Consider the following 16634-nt stretch of genomic DNA (forward strand, 5'->3'; position numbering starts at 1 on the left):
AATTTTTTTTATATATAAGTTATAATTTCGAATTAAATGACTAATGTTATAAATAATGTCACGTGACCAAAAATTTAATTATTTAATTAAAAAAATTAAAAAATTAAAAAATTCAGAGGTTTTTTTTTTTTTTTTTTTTTTTTTGGGGTAATTTAGCCAAAACTATGTCTATAGTCTCCTCCTACTTTCTCGCCCCTCTCTCACTCACGCTCTTCCCACGCTGCTGGCAGTGCTCTCTGGCGAGACCTCCTCACTCCATTGCGCCGCCTCAACGACGCCGCCTCGGTGCCGGTGACGTGCCTCGTCGACTTTCCATCGCTCACCGTCGCAGCTATCAGGTAATCTCTCTCGCTCCAATGTTCTCTCGATCGATTCCATTTCTTTCTCTTTTAGACATGAAGGATCGATTTCCGGTTTGGAAAAAGAAAAAAGGAAAAAAATTCGAAGGAATCGAACTGATCATCGCCCCTACTCACTTGGAAGAGAAGAAGAAACAGGAAAGCAAATTACAGGATTTGTCTCCTTTGTTTTCCCCCTTTTTGAGTTCAGCGTGTGAGAAATTCGAATTTCTTTATGATTTTGCTTGAATCTGTCATTTCTAAAGCGTTATTCCTATGGAATTCATGATAGATGTAAAAAAAAACGTGTAGGATTAGCAAGCTTATGGATTGGTTTGTATAGATACAGTGCACGTTTTGATTGTTCAGGAAGTTTTTTGTTCTTCCTAACCTATTTTTCTCTCTAATTTTCCATCTTAGATGATATCGGCATTTAGCAGATTTTGATGAATATTGCGGCCTTGTCCTCTCTTCTGTCTATACATACGCCTGCGGTTTCCTGGATTTCATGAATATTGTTTGGATTTCAAAAGCAATAATCTCCAAGAGGAATAGTCCTACCAGACTCTTTACTACCTCCATAGAAGCTCAGAAGAAATCCAAATCCAGTTACATTTCTCACGAAACAGCCATAAGGTTAATAAAAAATGAAAGAGATCCTCAACATGCGCTTGAAATATTCAACATGGTGTCAGAGCAAAAAGGCTTTAATCACAATAACGCCACTTATGGAGGCATTCTTCAAAGGCTTGCAAAATCGAAGAAATTCCAGGCTATTGATGGAGTTCTGCATCAAATGACATATGACACTTGCAAATTACACGAGGGTATATTCCTTAATCTCATGAAGCATTATTCAAAGTCTTCTATGCACGAAAGAGTGCTTGACATGTTTTATGCTATCCAGTCGATTGTTCGTCAAAAGCCTTCTCTTAAAGCGATCAGCACGTGTCTCAATCTTCTAGTCGAAAACGACCGGGTTGATCTAGCCAGGAAATTGCTTGTAAATGCTAGTAGCAAGCTCAACTTAATACCAAATACTTGCATTTTCAACATTTTAGTTAAGCATCATTGCAGAAATGGAAATCTTCAAGCTGCATTTGAGGTTGTAAGGGAAATGAAAAGTGCTAGAGTCTCTTATCCTAATCTCATCACCTATTCAACTCTGATAGGTGGCCTTTGTCAAAGTGGAAAACTTAAAGAAGCCATTGAACTTTTTGAGAACATGGTTTCAAAGGACAAGATTTTGCCTGATGCCTTGACTTACAATATTTTGATCAACGGCTTTTGTCAAGGAGGGAAGGTCGACCGTGCAAGGAAAATAGTCGAGTTCATGAAAAGCAATGGATGCAGTCCTAACGTATTCAATTACTCAGTCTTAATGAATGGCTTCTGTAAAGAAGGGAAATTGCAAGAGGCAAAGGAGGTTTTTGATGAAATGAAGAGCCTCGGGATGAAGCCCGATACGGTCAGCTACACCACCTTAATGAACTGCCTATGTAGAACTGGAAGGGTCGACGAGGCTAATGAGTTACTCCAGCAAATGAAGGACCAAGATTGCAGGGCCGATGTGGTAACATTGAATGTGATCCTTGGAGGTCTATGCCGAGAAGGCAGGTTCGAAGAGGCTCTCGATATGGTGCAGAAACTTCCCTTTGAGGGTTACTATTTGAACAAAGGAAGTTACAGAATTGTGTTGAATTTCCTGTCTCAAAAGGGAGAATTGAAAAGGGCTACTGAGTTATTGGGTCTAATGTTAAATAGGGGATTTGTACCTCACTATGCAACTTCTAATAGTCTGTTGGTTCTTCTGTGTAACAGTGGAATGGTGAAGGACGCAGTAGAATCTTTGGTTGGGCTGTTGGAGATGGGCTTCAAACCTGAGCCTGATTCTTGGTTTTCTTTGGTTGATTTGATCTGCAGGGAGAAGAAACTGCTGCCTGTGTTTGAATTGCTTGATGAGTTGATTGCTGAAGAACATTTAAATGTAAGTTAGTCATTTATTATACTCTGCAAAGCATCAATTACTCTTTATGCTTATAATACAAATGACTGTGATAATGAGTTTTAGAGCCTTTCCCCATGTAGTTTTCTCCAGGACCTACAATTTTTTTCTTTTACTTATTTGTATCATTTGGAACATGTTCACTTAGGTGAAATAAATTTTAAGTTTTTCCTCTAGCGGACTTCCACTATCAGATGATTACGTAACGGCCCAAGCCTGCCCTTTTGATTGATCGGCCCAAGCCTGCCCTTTTGATTGATCATGTAACAGCACATGCTAATAGATGTTGTCCTTTTTAGGGGAAGCCCCTTTGATTGATCATGTAACACTCCGATCGGACTTGTGCTAATAGATGTTGTCCTTTTTAGGGGAAGCCCCTTTGACTGATCATATAACAGTCCGACCGATCCAAATCCAGTTTTAATAGATGTTGTCCTCTTTAGGCTCCTTTGATTGATCATGTAACAGCTCAAGTCCACAGCTCAAGTCCACTGACAACCGATGTTGTCCTGGAAGCTCCTTTGACTAATCATGTAATAATCCAAGCCCAAGTCGCTTATTATTTTGGAGAAGCCCATATAATTGATCAGGTAAGAGTTCAAGCTCCTTACTAACAGATATTGTTTGTTAGGNTTTTTTTTTTTTTTTTTTTTTTTTTTTTTTTTTTTTTTTTTTTTTTGGCTTCTCCTCGAAGTTTTGAAACATGTCCACTAGAGAGGAGTTTTCTCGTCTTTATAAAGAATGTTTCATTACCCTCCAACCAATGTGTGACCTCACGTATATATATTAAAATTTATAAAATTGCACCTTAAAAAGCTAATGAACCATATCACCTTAAAAGCTAAAATTTGTCCATGTTTGACAAGTATTCGTGTGTAAAAACACACCAATTATTGTTATTATTTGAACAAAAAATCTCGAGCAATTTGAAAAAAAATATATTCCGACACAATTATTCAATGTTCGATTTTGTGCTCATGTAAGCTTTAACACGGTAAATACGAAAATTATATAACTGTAAATACTAACACGATAATTGGTATTTCATTAATGTAAAAAAATCAATTTCACATTCGAAAAAAATAGAAAAGAAAAAAAAAAGTAATTTAATAATTGCGTGGGGTCACCAAACAACAGATATTATTAAAAATAAATGTCAATGTCCCAAAATTGATTTCTGTCATTTGGTTTGTTCCCGCGAAATGTTCAAAAGAATTCAAACTAAAGTTGACGATAAATGATTCCCATCACATGCAGCGCTGATGCATTGCATACAAAGCTAACCTCCACGTGGCAGTCATTTAGCTTTCAAATTATAAATTTAATCTTAAATATATTTCATATTTTTTATTAAAAAAAATTAAAATAGACTAATCTATTGTTAATAAATATTTGATAAACTATACCACTAATTATTTAAAAAAAATTATTTAATTGACACAAGACCACTAATTTAAAGGTTAAAAATTATATAAACATTAAAAAAAAAATTAATGTCCCATTAAATAGAAAATAAAATTATTCTTTAATATAAAAAAATAAAATCGACAAGCCTAAGTTAGGTAGATTTGGGTTGCTAGCTTTGTTGACAAACTTGAGTTTCTTCTCGTGAAATATAAGCTAAAATTCCACATATTACTACATACAATATTCGAATATTATTATTATTTTAAATATTCAATATATTATTCGTCTTCAACAAAACTCACCCACACACAATGAGAGCTTCGTTTACACGTGGCTGTTTTTTATTTTATTAAATTAATTATGGTTAAAATATTATTTTGCTGGTATTCAGTTTTAACTATGGTAATTTAGGGTTGACTTTTCCTAAAAAAAAATTATTATCCTTTACCTTCTTTTACCGCAAATTTTGAAAATATATTCCCAAATTTTTTAATATTATTGAATTGATTTTTATGATATTTAACGGGTAATTTCTTCCAACATTTGAAAGACTAAAATATCTTCATACTATATTAATATTTATGCCCGTGTCGATAACTATTAATAATCGCTCTTGTCTATTGTTGTCCACTGGTATCCTTCACCTCTTGCCACAACTATGCCACCCACTATTCGCAACTACTTTGACAATTACCGGTGGCGGTCAATCGAACATAATGTTTTATGTATTTAAAGTACACAATTATTTGAATATATATATATTTTAATAAAAGAAAATAAATAATTAAAAAAAACGAGGTAAAATAACTTAAATTGGTTTAATTGGTCGGAAAATTGGAAAAAAAAAAAAAAAGAAAAATTGACTCGTATTTAAATTAGAGAATTGAAGAAAGAAAAAACGCCACCGGCTGGTGCATCCACCGGTGGACTATGGTGCAAAAAGGGAACAGAAAGTAGGCGCGAAGTGGGGCCCGCACTACCTAGTAAACCGGTTGCTAGTCGTCCTCCATAGACGAAATCTTTTCTATTTTAATAAATCTGAAAGTAAGCGTTGGCGTTGCGTCCCCACTTCAACGTTCGACTAATTTTAATTTTTCCATTTAAAATTAAAAAGGAAAAAAAAAAAAAAAAAAGCTAGGAATGCCACGTATGCTGCCTGTTACCTTTTAACGGAGCCCACTTCCAGTACGTGCCCTTTAATTTCGGTCTTAATTAATGAATTATTTTCTTTATTGAAACAAGAAAACGACGTCGTTCCACTTGATATAAATAATTTCTTAAAAAATGTGAAAGAAAAGATGGAATCTAAACTAAAAAAGGAAAAAAAAAAAAAAAAGAAGAAAAAAGCTCGTGAGAGTACCGTCATAAGCAGTAGCCTCCTGGATTGCAGTGGGTTTCAGAGCTGAAATTCTTGCTGTTGAAGCAACTCTCTTTTTGTTCTTGATTAATCTCGTATTCATTTGCATTCTTTGTCGATCTTCTCCTCCATTCTCTCTATCTGCGTGATTTACCGAGCGGCATTGCCTTTTTTTGGCGACATTTGTCGTGCAGTCAGCTCGGAGCGTTTGATTCTAATGCGAGTTCGTGGAAATTTCTGATGAGGATTATAGCTTGAGGTCTAGAATCGTCTTTGATTTGATTGTGCAGCTGTACGATTAGGAGACTGAACGGGAGGTAGAATGTTTACTGAAGGACTCGATAAAAGTGCCGTTCGATGGGCTCGCGAGGTTTCAATCTGTTGCAATACCTATTATTTTGGCTTTTAATTTGTTTATATGGTCATTTTGTGTGGGCGATGGCTTTGATTATTTTTGCACTTTTGAGTTCTGGATGTTGGAATTTCTGCTATCATTTGATTTCCTTGGTTAATCTAGTGAGTTCACATGTAATTTTTTTTGGTTTGATTTGACAGACGGATGTCACGTTTGGTACTTCAAATTTGAGGTCTCGACCCGATCCGATCACCGGCGTCCGAGCGGGTACTGGAGCGAGAGGCTTTGGACTACCACCGCCGTCGAAGTTTAGAAGTGGGCACTTGCCGGCGAGTGCCATTCCAGTCTCCAGAACCGTTTCTAGTCATGTGGACGAAAGCGCTTCTGCTTCAGAGAATGACATGTCTACTGATTCCGAAGCGGATGTTTATGGAGTTAGATATTCCTTCGACTCATCTCCCCAACACAACAGGGTCCCAAATCGTTCAAATTATAGATATGGAAATTCTTTGCAAGGCAGGCCAAAGAATGGGAGTGATTACTTTTTCTCCGATGTTAGTTCATCGAGGGAAACGTTGGTGGGGGCTCATAGGCAGATGCCTGAAAGGATGTGGAGTAAAAATGGGAGGTACCCAACCAAGCAAAATGGTTATACAGAAGAGGATTCTTCTGATTCTGCTGTAAGTTCTGAATTTTCTACTACTCATGTGGGTGGAAGTATTAATGGGGCTTTGCCCAGGAATAGGGATTCTATTGCTTCAGAGGGATACTTTTCAGGCCTGCCATCACGCATGGATGTGGGAAATGCACCTAAAAAGGTTTACATTTCTTTGAAACTTTTAAGCTTGTAAGGCATGAGAAGTGATTTTGGTGACGTCTATGGTGTTTCCCTTTTCTTGTTTGTCAGATTGTTTTTTAAAATCAGCTCGAAGTTCTGTTGCTTGAAGCAAATTTCATTATAGGAAATAGTGAAATAGGAGGGTGTCGATCTCCCCGGAAATCCAGTTTGGAGTGCAGCGTATTTGAATGCCCACTCTTTGGTGTTCTTACGCTGTATCAATCCAAACATAGTTCATTGGATAAGACACACACTACCATCCCGGAGTCGATGGTTAGAACTTCACCTGCAATTGTTGAACTAAAAAAATGACTGGAGCAGTTGTTTATAATCTCGTTGTTCTTGTTTTTTTGCCCCTCCTTTAGCGATTCGTCTTAATGAAAGTCGATTTCTTATAATATAAAGCCTAGTAGGAAGGGGGATGCACCATTTAATAGTCAAAGTTGTTTCTGGGGGTCTAAGAAATATAGTTTCCCAATCACTTTCGAACCGCCTTGTAGCAAGATAATCTCTAAAGTTAAAACATGCTATGAGATCCTTTTTGTCTCCAATATCTGTTGTAATATGCTGACTTGATCACTCTTTTTGCTGGTTCTGCAGAATGGAAGGCTTTCTGATGAAGAAGATGATATTCCCAGCGCCCCTCCTTTCTTTGCTTCATCGCAGGAAATTAAACAATGTGCTGAAAACAGCCAGGATGTGAAGTTTGATGGCACACATGATCACAAAACTCCATCCGGAGTTGCACTGCCGCAAGGAAATAAGAGCAGTGACCAGTTTGTCAGGTTGATTTATGCATTTGTTTATAAAAAAATTCCCCCTTGAACTGTCTAAATAAATATCCATTTTATAGCCCTATTTCATTGCTACAACTTATTGTGTATTCTAAAAGTTGGGATGTGATACTAATATATTACCATCTCCTTGCTCTATTAGCAGACCAGTGAATTCGGAAGCAGCTGGTAGTTCAGGATCAGCTCGCCTTCCCACATATAATGCCAGGTTTTGCCATCTAAACCGTTTATGTTTTACTATTGATCATAGACTATCTTCATTTAGTTTCCTTATGGGGTTTATAATTCCATTATCAGTGCTTTAGGGCCTTGGCATGCAGTCATAGCATATGATGCGTGCGTGCGATTATGTCTTCATGCTTGGGCTATGGAAAACATGGAAGCCCCGAGGTTTTTGGAAAATGAATGTGCAGTATTACGAGATGCATTTGGGTAGGCTCGTCTTCTTTTCCTTTGACTTGCTACAATTTTTCGATTGCATGCCAGCAATGAGTCTAAATCTTGGGTTAAAGAATTGCACTTTGTTGCTTTTACCAATTTACATTTCCATCCATATTCTGCAGTTTGTCACGGTCATGCTTGTTCAAGGCGTGTTGCCTATAGCTGCATGTCAGATGTCCTGGTCATGCTTGTCTAGGACGTGTTGTCCATGGCCGCATGCCCGTTCCAAACCCCTTTTACATGCTTTCATCTTAGATAGGTTTTTACTATTTCGTGTTGTGTTAATACGGGGGTGTATAACCCAATCACCAAAATCATGTCTACATCTGCCAGGGCTAAAATCTCCCAAAATATACTATAGGGGAATATGACTAGTTGTCACTTCTTCCTACCGGGTTATATGCTATCAATGTCATTGTTGTCGTCTAATCGCTTTTAGCTTATAACTTGTTTTCAACATATTTCCTCGCTCACGTTTAGAGTGTGATTGTGACACAGCTTACGCCAAGTACTCTTACAGTCAGAGGAAGAATTGTTGGTGAAGCGCACTTCAGAACTTGCCAACGAGGGAGCTCCCACTAAGCCAAAGAAAACTATTGGCAAAATAAAGGTGCAAGGTAAAGTGCATGGTAGTCATTAAACCGTCAATATTCAGGTGGAATGTGGCTTTGGATGTGGCCTAAAGGTTGTTTATTGTGCAGTGCGGAAAGTGAAGATGGGGGTGGATCCACCAACAGGCTGTAATATTTTAGCTTTAAGACCACCTCCAGTAACCCTAGAAACCATCAAGTATCAATTCTCTAGCTTTCAGTCAGCTGTAGCCTCTGGTTGGCATGCTTTGCATAAAATTCATTTCGCACCACGAATACCTCCAAACAGTTCTCTATCTAGACAAAGCTTGGCATATGTGCACGCCAGCACCCGGTACATCAAGCAGGTATCCAAAGTTCTAAAAGCTGGTGTAACAACCCTGCGCAGCAGTCCATCATCTTATGAGGTGGTGCAAGGTAATGATCTGTACTTAAAAATTATGCTGTTGAACATGCCCGTGCAATCAATTCTTGTGCAATTAGTTTTCCATATTGAATTAAATGCTATTTGTATTGTTTCTATCTCGTATTAGAATACACAATAACCGATGAACTATTATTGAAGTTTTTTTAGTTTTGCTATGATGAGCCCTTGAACATACCCATGTTAAGCCCTTGGTGGATCCTTTCTTTTGCTGTATCAGAAACTTACCCATGTTTGCTAAGACTGAAAAGTTTAGCTGAGGAAGATGCCGTCAAAATGCAAGCTGGATCGGGAGAAACTCATGTTTTGTACGTTATTGGCTCATGTAACATTCTGTAGTTAGGAATCTTGTTCAGAAAATCACTGACAACTTTACAGCTTTCCAGATGGTCTCGGTGATGATCTAATAATTGAAGTTCAGGATTCCAATTCAAAGCATATTGGTCGCGCTCTCCTGCAAATAGCTGCCATTACTGATAACCCAGTAAAATCTTCTTTGAGTCTGAGAATGCTTTGAGTTTAAGAGTAATTCAACTATGCTGTCTTGTAGTCAAAGATTTATAATAAAGTTGAATGCAGGCGGATAAATTACGTTGGTGGTCTATTTATCAAGAGCCTGGACATGAGCTCATGGGCAAAATTCAACTCTACGTAAATTACTCAGCAAGTACAGATGATAGTCACCCAAAGGTATGCTATTTAATTAGTGCATGTTGTGTGTGTATGTATGGTTTAATAGACTGCTGCCTAAGTCAATTTTACATTCCCTTCCCTTAGCCATGTATCTTTGCCTATCTTTTTTCTTCCTTTGATAATGCACTGATCTTGTCTTGAAACCAAATAAACTGATATTCTTTTTTTTAATCCCCATTAAGTCTAGTAAAAAGGGATCTTACTCAATTGTTTTGGTTGCACTTTCCAATTTCCGAGCTTCTTCACGATTAGCTTCTTCACGATTTTAATAAGCAGCTTTCTTCAAGCTGATCTCAATTGGTTCTCTTTGGCCTTGTATTTTGTCTGAACCTGTTATCAAAGAAAAATGTTTAGGGATATCTTACAATTTTAAGGAAAAAATTACCTTTAAGTTATTTGAAGTTTGAACATTTCTTTGTTTGTCCCTAGTGTGGTTCTGTGGCAGAAACAGTAGCATATGACCTAGTTCTTGAAGTTTCCATGAAAGCTCAACATTTTCAACAGAGGAACCTTTTGTTGCATGGATCTTGGAAATGGCTTTTGACAGAGTTTGCATCGTACTATGGCATTTCAGAAGTGTATACCAGATTAAGGTAATATTCTACATAAATGGCTGACTCTGTGAATATAGCTATTCACTACTATATGATGAATATCGGTTGTAGCTGACACGTTAAGCTACTAACCTAGCTCCGTTGCATATGTTCAATAGATATCTTTCATATATCATGGATGTTGCCACACCAACAGCTGACTGCCTCACCTTGGTCTATGACTTGCTCATGCCAGTTGTTATGAAGGGCCATGACAAGAGTACGTTGAGTCATCAAGAGGTAGTAAATCGAGCTTCCTAGCTCAAACCAGTAGATGCTTATTTTATCACTACTATTTTATATGTCTATGTTGTATATGATGAACATTTTGTAAATCTTGTTGGTTGCCTCTCAGAACCGAATTTTAGGAGAAACCCGGGATCAAATTGAGCAGATACTTGCTCTTGTTTTTGAGAATTATAAATCACTTGACGAAGCAGCTCTCTCGGGTCTTATGGAGGTGTACAGACCAGCAACTGGAGTTGCAGCGCCTGCCATAGAACCTGCAGTTAAATTGTACACACTTCTTCATGATATTCTATCTCCAGAGGCTCAGACTTCCCTGTGCCATTATTTCCAGGTTTTGAGAAACTTCATCTCTGTAGGAAGTAGGATTGCATTTGTCAAGTTGAATGTTTGAGTTTTTACCCCCACGACTCGTCTTTCCAGGTTGCTATGAAAAAGAGATCAAGGAGGCACTTGAGTGAGACGGATGAATATATGGGTAACAATAACGAAAGCAGTTTGGTAGATACCGTGACGATGTCTACTTCTTACCAAAAGATGAAATCTGTGTGTCATGACATTAGGGAGGAGATATCCTCTGACATTGAGATCCATAATCAGCACATACTCCCCAGGTACCACTTTCTGTTCTATAATCCAAATTTAAGGGGAATTGACTTCATTTGCATCTCGAAATAAAAAAACTCCCTTTTCCTTCACATTTTAGGGCTTGTTTTGGGTATACTACCAAAGTAGTTTCGTGTTCTTTTAGATCAAAAGGTCGAGGAAAACTCGTCGTTTAACATTTTTTAATAATTGTTTTAGGTTTGAGAAGCTAGCTGACATAAGTTTCTTTGCAGCTTTGTAGACCTACCAAATCTCTCTGCTTCCATATATAGCACAGAGCTTTGCAGTAGACTGCGTTCTTTCCTAATTGCTTGCCCACCAACAGGCCCTTCACCTTCAGTAGCAGAACTTGTTATTGCGACTGCTGATTTTCAAAGGGATCTTGCCAGATGGAATATTAGGTAATTTTTTTTACTCATAAACTTCACTTTTTTTTTAATATTTGGGAAAAACTTCTTGATCTCTTGTACATTTCCAACACATTTTTCATTCTTTGTCAGTCCCGTGAAAGGTGGTGTCGATGCGAAAGAATTATTCCATTTGTATATTCTGGTATGGATCCAGGATAAGCGCCTATCACTGCTTGAAACATGCAAATTAGATAAGGTCAGTCAAGTTAATTAAATATATATATTTTTTGGATACTACAAATTTCTTGCTAGGGTGAAACATGAAAGCAACACACAAACTTAGTTCGAGGGAAACATGCTCAATTTATTTTTATTTCTCAATTCATGGTTGTGGTCAATTTAAACGTAAATGCAGGTTAAGTGGTCGGGAGTTAGGACTCAACATTCTACAACACCGTTTGTCGATGAAATGTACGACCGGTTAAAGGAAACTTTGAGTGACTATGAGATTTTCATTTGTCGATGGCCAGAGTACACCTTTGTTTTGGAACAAGTAAGTTCATAATCTTGTGGTAATTCTTCTAGCTATGATTTTAGAAGCATTTTTAAAAGTAGATTACAGAACAAAGGAGAATGTGAGGCCTAGTTTTTGAAAGCAGGGGAAAAAGTTACTGTTAACTATAGGTACTTAACAATTCAGTTCTTCACGAAACGAAGAAACCATGCTCTCGCCTTTTCTTCGACAGGATCTTCATTTTTCCTTTTCGTTTCCGTGGTCCATATATCTACTCTAGGTCTCGTAATCGAAAGAATCTTATTCTATTTAGCTTCTTTTTTGGATTTCTACAATAGGCTATTGCAGATGTTGAGAAAGCAATAGTGGAGGCATTGGATAAGCAGTATGCTGATGTGTTAGCTCCACTAAAAGAAAATTTAGCACCCAAGAAGTTCGGACTTAAGTATGTCCAGAAACTTGCTAAACGATCTGTCAGCTCTTACACGGTCCCGGATGAGGTAAGTTGGCACTTAAAAATATATTGTTTGCTATCATATGGGTTCCATAATAATACTTAAATTCAATGATGTTTTCAGCTGGGAATTTTATTAAATTCCATGAAGAGAATGCTTGATGTTCTACGCCCAAAGATGGAGGCCCAGTTTAAGCTGTGGGGTTCCTGCATCCCTGAAGGTGGAAATGTAATTCCTGGAGAGCGTCTTAGTGAAGTGACAGTCATGCTCAGAGCCAAGTTCAGAAACTATTTGCAAGCTGTTGTGGAAAAGCTTATTGAGAATGTAGGTATCATTTTTCTTAAAGAGTATTCTGTTTAGAATTTGTCGTTTTTTTTACGAAACAGATGATTTCATTGATGGATGAAATAGGTTACTAAAGAATATCTGTGGATAATTGCAAAAAATACCTCCTCACTTATAAACCAACCCAGGATCTTCCACTAAATTAACCAATGTGGGACTCACTCTTAATAATCCTCCCCTCGAACAAAGTACACTATAAGCCTCCCCTTAATTGAGGCTCGACTCCTTTTCTTTGGAGCCCTCGAACAAAGTACACCCTTTGTTCGACACTTTAGTCACTTTTGACTACGCCTTCGAGGCTCATAATTCTTTGTTCGATATTTGAGGATTTTATTTCATGGCTAAGTTTAGGGCATGGCTCTGATACCATGTTAGGAATCACCACTCTCCACAATGATATGATATTGTCCACTTTGAGCATAAGCTGTCATGGCTTTGCGAGTGTGAAATCGTGGTAAACAAGGAGAAGATAATTTACTTATAAGATTAAGCAAGAAAAGATGAGTATTCAATAAAGGATGAAAATAATATAGTTCATTGAATGAACTAACAGGAATAAAGTAATCAAAACTGTTGTAAAGGCCTATGGATATGGAATTATATTGAGAAATGGTACACAAAGTTTGGAATTTTAGATTAAGGACATTTCTTGGAGTATCAATAATTGTATCTGCCTCATTATTTACTGCAGACGAAGTTACAAAGTGCTACAAAGCTGAAAAAGATTCTACAAGACTCCAAGGAAGCTGTGATTGAATCAGAAATACGAAGTAGGATGCAACCACTGAAAGATCAGTTAACAAACACAATTAATCATCTCCATACTGTCTTCGAGAGTCATGTATTTATCGCTCTCTGTCGGGGTTATTGGGATCGGATGGGACGGGTAAGATAAATCGGGATTCTTTTTGTTCTTGAGAGTTTGTTCTTTCAGCTTTTACATTTTTGGATTTCATAATAATTGGTTCAGGATGTTCTAAGCTTCATGGAGAACAGGAAAGAGAACAGGTCATGGTATAGAGGGTCACGTATTGCAGTTTCGGTAAGCAGTTACTTTTCGAGTTGCGATTTCATGGAATAGTAATTTCTTTTTTTGGTCATCACAAAAAATTCAAATGCTTGTTCATGTCCAGGTTCTCGACGACACATTTGCCTCACAAATGCAGCAGTTGCTCGGGAACTCGCTACAAGAGAAAGACCTCGAGCCACCGACCTCGATCACAGAAGTACGATCCATGCTCTGCAAGGACTAATGGATTAAGGGGAGGCAAACCATAGAATATCCATGTTCATATCTGATGACACCAAGTGCTAACCTACACAATCTTGTTAGCATGAAGATGATTTGAGGTCAATTTTGATGATAAGAATGAAAAGGGTCTGTTAAAGATGCAGCTAAGTTGCAGATTCCATTTTGTAAAGAAGAAATGTTCTTTTGGTATCGTCAATGGTGCACTAACTATAGAGATGTATATGTGTATGTACAACATTACATAAATATAATTCTTCTAATTATTAGAAACGGTGTAACATGTATAAAATATATGATTGAATCCCGATGATTTTTTTAGTTTAATCCACTCGGGCGGACCTACGTTCCACTTTGTTACTATGGAGTTGAGCGACAAATAAGTAAATGTGATCCCGCCCTACATCAGTCAGCTTTACACCGCCACCGATCCCTCATGTAAATATTGCTTCCATGGTCTTCCCACATATCGCTCATGGCTTGGATGGTGCAATTGTGAATCGAAATCCCGGTGTATAGGTTTGGACCCGATTGGCCTTGAGCAAGGATCATGTTGCTTGCTTAGTCCAACACGGGGTAGACGGGGATATATGTTGCAGTTTTGGAACACAACAACAGCATTTCTAAATCATGTTGCTTGGTTTTGAGTCAATGAGCCCTTTAAAATACAGAAAATATCTAATAAAATTTTCAACCTTAAAAAAAATATCTAATAAATAAGTGACCTTAAAAAAAATATCTAATAAATAAGTGACATATTAGATACAAAATTGAGAATTTTAGCATGAAGGTACGTATATTTTATAATTCACGGAACATATAAGAAAAAAGTTTCTAATGATTAAAATAATTTCAAATCATAAATATTTGAACTAATAAATTAAAAGTTAATATAAAAAAACAAAGAAAATGAGATAAAATAAAAACTAAATTCAAATGAAATTAAATATAAAATTTCAAAGATTTAGATGCAACATGAGGGAATCAAAAGGGTATTTTCCCTAATATCAAACATGAAATAATCTATAGCTTTTAATAATGTATTGTAGAGAGAGCGAGAAATATGAGTAGCACATACCTTGGTTAATGGTTATTATTGGGTAATAACCAACGGCAAGCGATGATCGGAGCAATTTTGATCCAAGCAAATGAGAGATGAAGCAAAATTAGCCATGAATCCTCAACTTCCAGTACCAAATCCAAACTGTTTACCGCCAAATAAGTTCAGCCTCACAAATTGTTCTTGTGTTCTTCCTCTTTCTCTTCTTCCATTTATTTAATTGCTCCACCCGAAACAGACAAGGGGTGGGAAGGATCATACCAAGTTATACGTTCTACCCTCTCTGTCAGCTCTCCCAAGGCCTCTTTGATCGGTGGTCGTGTGGTTTCAGCCGATGTTTCGTGCATAGGACGAAGAAACTGAAGATTTTTTGGGGGCAAATCACACACCATCGATCTGGGGACTGGCAAAGAGAAACCATGGAGGTGCTTAGGATGATGCAGTTGATGTTCTTATGGTTAAGAACTCGAAGCTCTCGTGTGGCCCTCGTGGGTGGTAATCACACGGCTGCCAGGTTTTGCACTCGCTAAGAATTCCCATTCCCCCCTGCTTTAGCTTTCCCCTCTCCCTCTTTTGCCTGATCAGAGTTCTTTCTGCAATTTCTTCAATTCTGCTTCTGCCCCGAAATCAACCGCGCAATAAGCCTGTTTTTTCTCCTGAGTTTTCATTTGAAGCAATCCATGGCGTTAAGCTTGGGAACAAAGCCTGTCGAGTACGTCCAAGTTTCTGGTCTGTATTTGGTAATCAAGCATCCTACACCAGAATCTAGGCTTTTGAGGTTTCTTGCTCGAGCCGTGTTGTTAGCTTTGTTAATCGTTTCTTTCCCCTATTTCGGATCCATTCTCAGAGAATCCTCAATCGCGTCGCAATCGGTTCTAAACAATGCCAAATTTGGATCTGATAATGAAATCGATATTGACAAATCAACAAACTACAGAATCGTTTACCTTGAACAAGCTGATTCTACTCTCGTCGATGAGGGGATGAGTGAATTAGGCAAAGATGAGATCAAATTTCACTCTCAGAGACAACTCCTCTTCGCTTACGAATCTGACGCTAAAAGAGCTGCAGCCCTAAACGAACTCGAAGACGTCCTCCTCGAACCGCCGCGATCAGCATCGCGAAAATCGAGGCGGTACTTGCGACGAACACGATACCTTCCAGATTTGATGGGCGATTCTCTCGAAGGCTACCCCCGCCATGTTTTCATCGACGTCGGTCTTCCGGAGAAGGAAGGCGGAAGCGGCACAAGCTGGTTTAATCACAACTACCCTACCAGAAACAAGAAATTCGAAATGTTCAAGATCGAGACAGTGAATACCGATCACGAGCCATCCTCGAAGGCTTTGCAGGTCGGAATTTCGGATTGGCTGTCGAGCAACGTAAAAGCCGAAGATTACGTCGTAATGAAAGCAGAAGCGGAGGTTGTGGAAGAGATGATGCAATCCGAGGCCATACAGTTGGTCAACGAGCTTTTCTTGGAATGCAAGCCACAACCAAACGGTGGCAGGAAAGTTTCCGGCGGCGGCGGCCGACGAGCTTACTGGCAGTGTTTGGCGTTGTACGGACTGCTCCGAGACAAAGGCGTGGCGGTTCATCAATGGTGGGGTTGAAAATAAAAATGGAGAATTCAAATCGAGAGAGTGGAGAGAGGGAAGGCGTTTGATTTTCATTTTTCTTTTATTTATTTTTTAGTTTTTTTTTCTTTTTNTTTTTTTTTTTTTTTTTTTTTTTTTTTTATTGATTTTTTTAAGCCTTGAAAAAAAAAGAAAAAAAAATGGAGCCGTGTAAACTATGGTATTAACAAATTTTAGTCCCCCATCCCCTTATGGTTTTAATTTAATTTAAATTTGTTTTATTTATTATTTTTATATGTTATATATATATATATAGCAACTAATTAATAGATATTTGTGTATTAATATTTTGTTTTTTTATTTTATTTATCATTATTATTATTATTATTTTTTGGGA

At 37.6% G+C, this 16634-nt stretch overlaps 3 protein-coding genes across 7 annotated transcripts; all 3 read left to right on the forward strand.

Moving 5' to 3' along the window:
* The first annotated feature begins 193 nt into the window (after positions 1 to 193).
* Positions 194 to 2952, forward strand: LOC111797522 (pentatricopeptide repeat-containing protein At5g18475). Of its 4 annotated transcripts, none has more exons than XM_023680541.1 (3): positions 194 to 338; positions 759 to 2325; positions 2712 to 2952. In XM_023680541.1, the coding sequence occupies exons 2-3, from the start codon at positions 847 to 849 to the stop codon at positions 2724 to 2726; spliced, it is 1494 nt and encodes a 497-aa protein (XP_023536309.1). In that variant the 5' UTR covers positions 194 to 338; positions 759 to 846; the 3' UTR covers positions 2727 to 2952. The 4 variants fall into 4 exon arrangements, with proteins under 4 accessions (XP_023536309.1, XP_023536310.1, XP_023536308.1 ...); XM_023680542.1 differs by having other exon boundaries at positions 2643 to 2727; XM_023680540.1 differs by lacking the exon at positions 2712 to 2952 and adding an exon at positions 2521 to 2556.
* Positions 2953 to 5106: 2154 nt separating this feature from the next.
* Positions 5107 to 13927, forward strand: LOC111797041. Of its 2 annotated transcripts, none has more exons than XM_023679911.1 (22): positions 5107 to 5477; positions 5663 to 6280; positions 6901 to 7085; positions 7237 to 7302; positions 7392 to 7526; positions 8034 to 8152; positions 8237 to 8542; positions 8770 to 8857; positions 8928 to 9033; positions 9129 to 9239; positions 9672 to 9835; positions 9955 to 10075; positions 10191 to 10415; positions 10505 to 10695; positions 10921 to 11088; positions 11188 to 11293; positions 11453 to 11590; positions 11890 to 12051; positions 12130 to 12330; positions 13043 to 13237; positions 13322 to 13393; positions 13485 to 13927. In XM_023679911.1, exons 1-22 carry the CDS (start codon positions 5430 to 5432, stop codon positions 13602 to 13604), a joined length of 3645 nt encoding a protein of 1214 aa, XP_023535679.1. In that variant the 5' UTR covers positions 5107 to 5429; the 3' UTR covers positions 13605 to 13927. The 2 variants fall into 2 exon arrangements, with proteins under 2 accessions (XP_023535679.1, XP_023535680.1); XM_023679912.1 differs by having other exon boundaries at positions 7240 to 7302.
* Positions 13928 to 15018: 1091 nt separating this feature from the next.
* LOC111797042 lies at positions 15019 to 16377 on the forward strand. Its single transcript, XM_023679913.1, has one exon. The coding sequence runs from the start codon at positions 15341 to 15343 to the stop codon at positions 16271 to 16273; it is 933 nt and encodes a 310-aa protein (XP_023535681.1). The 5' UTR covers positions 15019 to 15340; the 3' UTR covers positions 16274 to 16377.
* The last annotated feature ends 257 nt before the right edge of the window (positions 16378 to 16634 follow it).

The sequence above is a fragment of the Cucurbita pepo genome, chromosome LG06 (assembly GCF_002806865.2).
Source record: "Cucurbita pepo subsp. pepo cultivar mu-cu-16 chromosome LG06, ASM280686v2, whole genome shotgun sequence".
Classification (NCBI taxonomy): domain Eukaryota; kingdom Viridiplantae; phylum Streptophyta; class Magnoliopsida; order Cucurbitales; family Cucurbitaceae; genus Cucurbita; species Cucurbita pepo.

Excerpts from the sequence above, each read along its gene's own strand:
- LOC111797522 (XM_023680540.1), top strand. The coding sequence starts at position 847 with ATGAATATTGTTTGGATTTCAAAAGCAATAATCTCCAAGAGGAATAGT. Across the intron at positions 2,326-2,520 it reads TTGCTGAAGAACATTTAAAT|CGGACTTCCACTATCAGATG; the intron begins GTAAGTTAGTCA and ends TTTTTCCTCTAG.
- LOC111797041 (XM_023679911.1), top strand. The coding sequence starts at position 5,430 with ATGTTTACTGAAGGACTCGATAAAAGTGCCGTTCGATGGGCTCGCGAG. Across the intron at positions 7,527-8,033 it reads GTATTACGAGATGCATTTGG|CTTACGCCAAGTACTCTTAC; the intron begins GTAGGCTCGTCT and ends ATTGTGACACAG. Across the intron at positions 11,089-11,187 it reads CTTGCCAGATGGAATATTAG|TCCCGTGAAAGGTGGTGTCG; the intron begins GTAATTTTTTTT and ends ATTCTTTGTCAG.
- LOC111797042 (XM_023679913.1), top strand. The coding sequence starts at position 15,341 with ATGGCGTTAAGCTTGGGAACAAAGCCTGTCGAGTACGTCCAAGTTTCT.